Source organism: Rhagoletis zephyria, unplaced genomic scaffold, assembly GCF_001687245.7.
Source record: "Rhagoletis zephyria isolate East Lansing unplaced genomic scaffold, Rhagoletis_zephyria_1.1 Rzeph_scaffold_00928, whole genome shotgun sequence".
In the NCBI taxonomy this organism is placed as follows: Eukaryota; Metazoa; Arthropoda; class Insecta; order Diptera; family Tephritidae; genus Rhagoletis; species Rhagoletis zephyria.
Window position 1 is genome coordinate 79,325 of NW_016158012.1, and position 3,389 is coordinate 82,713.

The following is a 3,389-nucleotide window of genomic DNA, read 5'->3' on the forward strand; positions in this document are numbered from 1 at the left end:
AAAATAGTGGACTGTCGCATAGTGTAATTTACAAGGCGAACTTAGCACAGTGCGTAGGCAACTGGCTGAGTCAGTGGGATCGTCGGTTCGAATCCTACTGAAAGAAGTCTGATGAGGAAATGTGGTGATTTCCGAAATAGCTATCACTTCTACCATTTTTTCAAATTATTGTTGCTTTTCCACAATAANCTCAATAAAAATTGTGAATTAAAATAGGCAATTACTAAAAATTTAGTGATTTCAGAAGATTTTGTTAACAGATTATAACTTATATATAATTCTATAGAATTCTATTTGATGATTACATCCAAATTAGTAGGAAATATGTATACCTGGTTTCAAATTCTGCAATAAACCTTTGCTAGATTTTGCTCGAATTTTACTCACCGCTAATCAATCATGGCAGTTTCAGGAAATTCACTCTTTGAAGATTGGCTAAAGAGCAAGAGAGAAGAAAAAATGGTCCCGTACTTAATTATATTTTGAGTTTAAGTGGCATATTTAAGCTGTTTTGTTATAGTCAGTAAGAATTGTTATTCATTTTACTGAATTTAATTAAATAGGATGTGAATATTAAATAAATTCTGTAGCTTTTGACCACCATTTAACAGGGCCAAAAGAACTGTATTTATCAGAATATGCTTGGTACAATATGCCAGTGAGTGTACATAAAATTGTGTTTCACGGAAAGGATATAACCGCGTATTCTATTCTTCCTATTGGTCAACTTTCGGAAGAATCTCAAGGGTCAAGAAATAAAGATGTATGAAATTATCGTGAACATTTCACTAGAAAGCAAAGGTTATGCGTTGAAATATTATACTTTTAAATGCAACCCTGCTTGTGTAACAATGCGACTGTTTCACTCTCATGTCCATGTTAAGTATACCATTAATTTACTCCCGAATTAAACGTTGAACAGTGAACATCGTATTTTTATTTCATTGCGATTTATATTTATTTGGGTAACCACGATTTTTCATCAGGTTATGGGCCAGATCGCGCGTGGCCTAGTAAAAACTAAAACATACAAATACGCAAAGCAACATGAGTTCGAGGTACCAAATCGAGAAGCTGGACGAAAAGAATTGTGATTGTTGGAGCGTTCAGATGCGAAGCGTGTTAGTGCATGCTGAATTGTGGAAGGTGACATCGGGGGAGTCCAAGCGGGAAGTTGTGAGTGGTGACGAATTGTCAAAGTGGATAGCACAGGCTGAAAAGGCTTTGGCCATGGTCACATTAAGTGTGAAGCCGTCACAGTTAAATTATTTGCGGCATTGCAAGTCAGCGGTGGATGCATGTAAGCGACTTAAAAACGTCTACCAGCCAAGCGGCCCTGTGAGAAAAGTTTCGCTATACAAAAAGTTGCTGAGTCTCAAAATGACAGAGGGTGAGAATGTAGCTGCTTATTTGAATAACTTTCATTTCATTTATTAATCAATAAACAATGTATTTACAGACTATATTACAAATTTATAAAACAGGATGACGCAAAAAATAAAAAATATAAATATATAACATGGTTATCATAACAAATGAAGAAGAATAAGCATTGAATTGACATAGCACCTTCCTTAAAGGTGTGTTCATGCCATAAACGGTTTTTGCTAAGCCAACATAAAATGATTCATTGCAACGAAGAGTACGTGGAGGAACATTAAAACCAATTCTCATAAGAAGGAATGGACAATCAATAGGAAGTAGGTACCAGTCTTAATAGCTTAGCATAGGAGGTATAATGACATTTACTAATATTAAGGAATAGACAATTACGCATACACCAATTGTATAAAATGTCGAGCTCAGCCTGGAGAGTTAGTGAATCTTGCGGGCAACTAATTTCATAATAAATCTTCAGGTCATCAGCATACAGCAAGAAGTTAGATTTAGAGAAACAAGAGAAAATATCATTAATAAAGAGCAGAAATAATAAAGGACCCAAGATACTCCCCTGGGGAACACCTGAGGAAGCAATGAACGAACGGGAAGATACGTTTTCAATTACGACAACACAGCGCCTCTTACTTAAATACGATATAATCCACTTCAAGAAAGCAGAGTGGAAGCTTAGTCTCGCCAGTTTAGCTATCAAGATACGGTGAGATACCCTATTGGAGGCCTTAGAGAAATCCGAGTAGACGGCATCAATTTGGAATCCCTTTTGAAAGGTTGCCAAACAGTCCTCCGTAAATACCGCTAAGTTAGTTACCGTTGATCTGCCCGGGATAAATCCATGTTGATTAGGACATACCACGTGCTTAGTATCACAGTATATTTTGTCTTTCACGATACATTCGAACAGCTTAGAGACAGAAGTGAGCTTGGAAATCGGCCTATAGTTCGCTATATCATTTTTATTACCAGTTTTGAGAATCGGGGTAATGAAAGCCAGTTTCCAGTCGTCGAGAAACACCCCATCAGCCAATGACATATTAAATATATGTCACAAAGGCTCGATAAGAGAGGGGCAGCTTTTTAACAAGATAACCGAGCGGCCATCGGCGTCAGTATTAGTGGAATACTTTAAATTAGTTATGCCATTAACAACATCCTCATAAGACAAAAATAAGTTACCGAAGTTGAGAGAATTATTAGAGTTTAAAGAAAGGTACTCAGGAGCAACACTATCCGAGTTATCTAAAATAAAATTGGACGAGAAAAAGTCAGCAAAAAGATTGACAGCATCCAAAATAGAGTTAGCTGAAACATCATCTAGTTGAACTGAAGCGGGAATATTTAAGCAATTCCTTTTCGACTTTATGTAACTCCAGAAAAACTTAGGATTTCTTTTTATGTTACTTTCAACATTGTGTATGTAATTTCTATATGAAGATTTATTCAGCTTGTTAAATTTAGCTCTATAAAACACATAACGTTCGCGCATATTAGCGTCGTTTCCTTAAAATTCCTTAGACGTTTGAGCTCTTTAGAGAACTAAGGGGGCTTAAAAGTTTTAGAGTGTAATTGTGGAATATTTTTTAGACAAACATCGTAAACGTTAGACTTAAAAATATCGAAACAACTAGTTACATCCTTCTTCCCAAAAAGCTGAGACCAATCTAAAACCAACAAATTATTATTCAACTCAGTAAAATCACAAAGAGAGTAATTAAAAGCTACCCTCTGGATGCCAGTAGGTAACTCAAAAAATTCAATTTCCAACACTAATGGAGTATGGTGCTGATTTGGAGGAGAGATGTAACTAGATGCATGCGAAAGTTTAAAGTTAATATTATAGCTAACAAAAATCAAATCCAAAATTCGGCCTTATTCGTTATTATCAATAAAATATGATTCCAAAACACTATTAACGTTAAATGGAGTGAGAAAATTATTATTATCTAAATAGCTCCAGGAGATATTGTTTAAGTTAAAATCGCCTAGAACGC

General features: G+C 35.5%; 2 protein-coding genes across 3 annotated transcripts in view; one reads left to right on the forward strand and one right to left on the reverse strand.

Annotated features, from left to right (window-relative positions):
- The window catches only part of Adi1 (acireductone dioxygenase 1), a 142,977-nt gene that overhangs the window by 52,256 nt on the left and 87,332 nt on the right, over nucleotides 1–3,389 (reverse strand). The window lies entirely within an intron of this gene.
- LOC108362089 (uncharacterized) lies at nucleotides 1,020–3,260 on the forward strand. Its single transcript, XM_017614940.1, has 2 exons — nucleotides 1,020–1,390; nucleotides 1,460–3,260. The coding sequence occupies exons 1-2, from the start codon at nucleotides 1,048–1,050 to the stop codon at nucleotides 1,477–1,479; spliced, it is 363 nt and encodes a 120-aa protein (XP_017470429.1). The 5' UTR covers nucleotides 1,020–1,047; the 3' UTR covers nucleotides 1,480–3,260.

What these genes read in the sequence shown, in the direction of transcription:
- LOC108362089 (XM_017614940.1), top strand. Translation starts at nt 1,048, where the DNA reads ATGAGTTCGAGGTACCAAATCGAGAAGCTGGACGAAAAGAATTGTGAT. An exon ending in GAGTCTCAAAATGACAGAGG is followed by an intron (nt 1,391 to 1,459) that starts GTGAGAATGTAG and finishes ATGTATTTACAG; the next exon opens with ACTATATTACAAATTTATAA.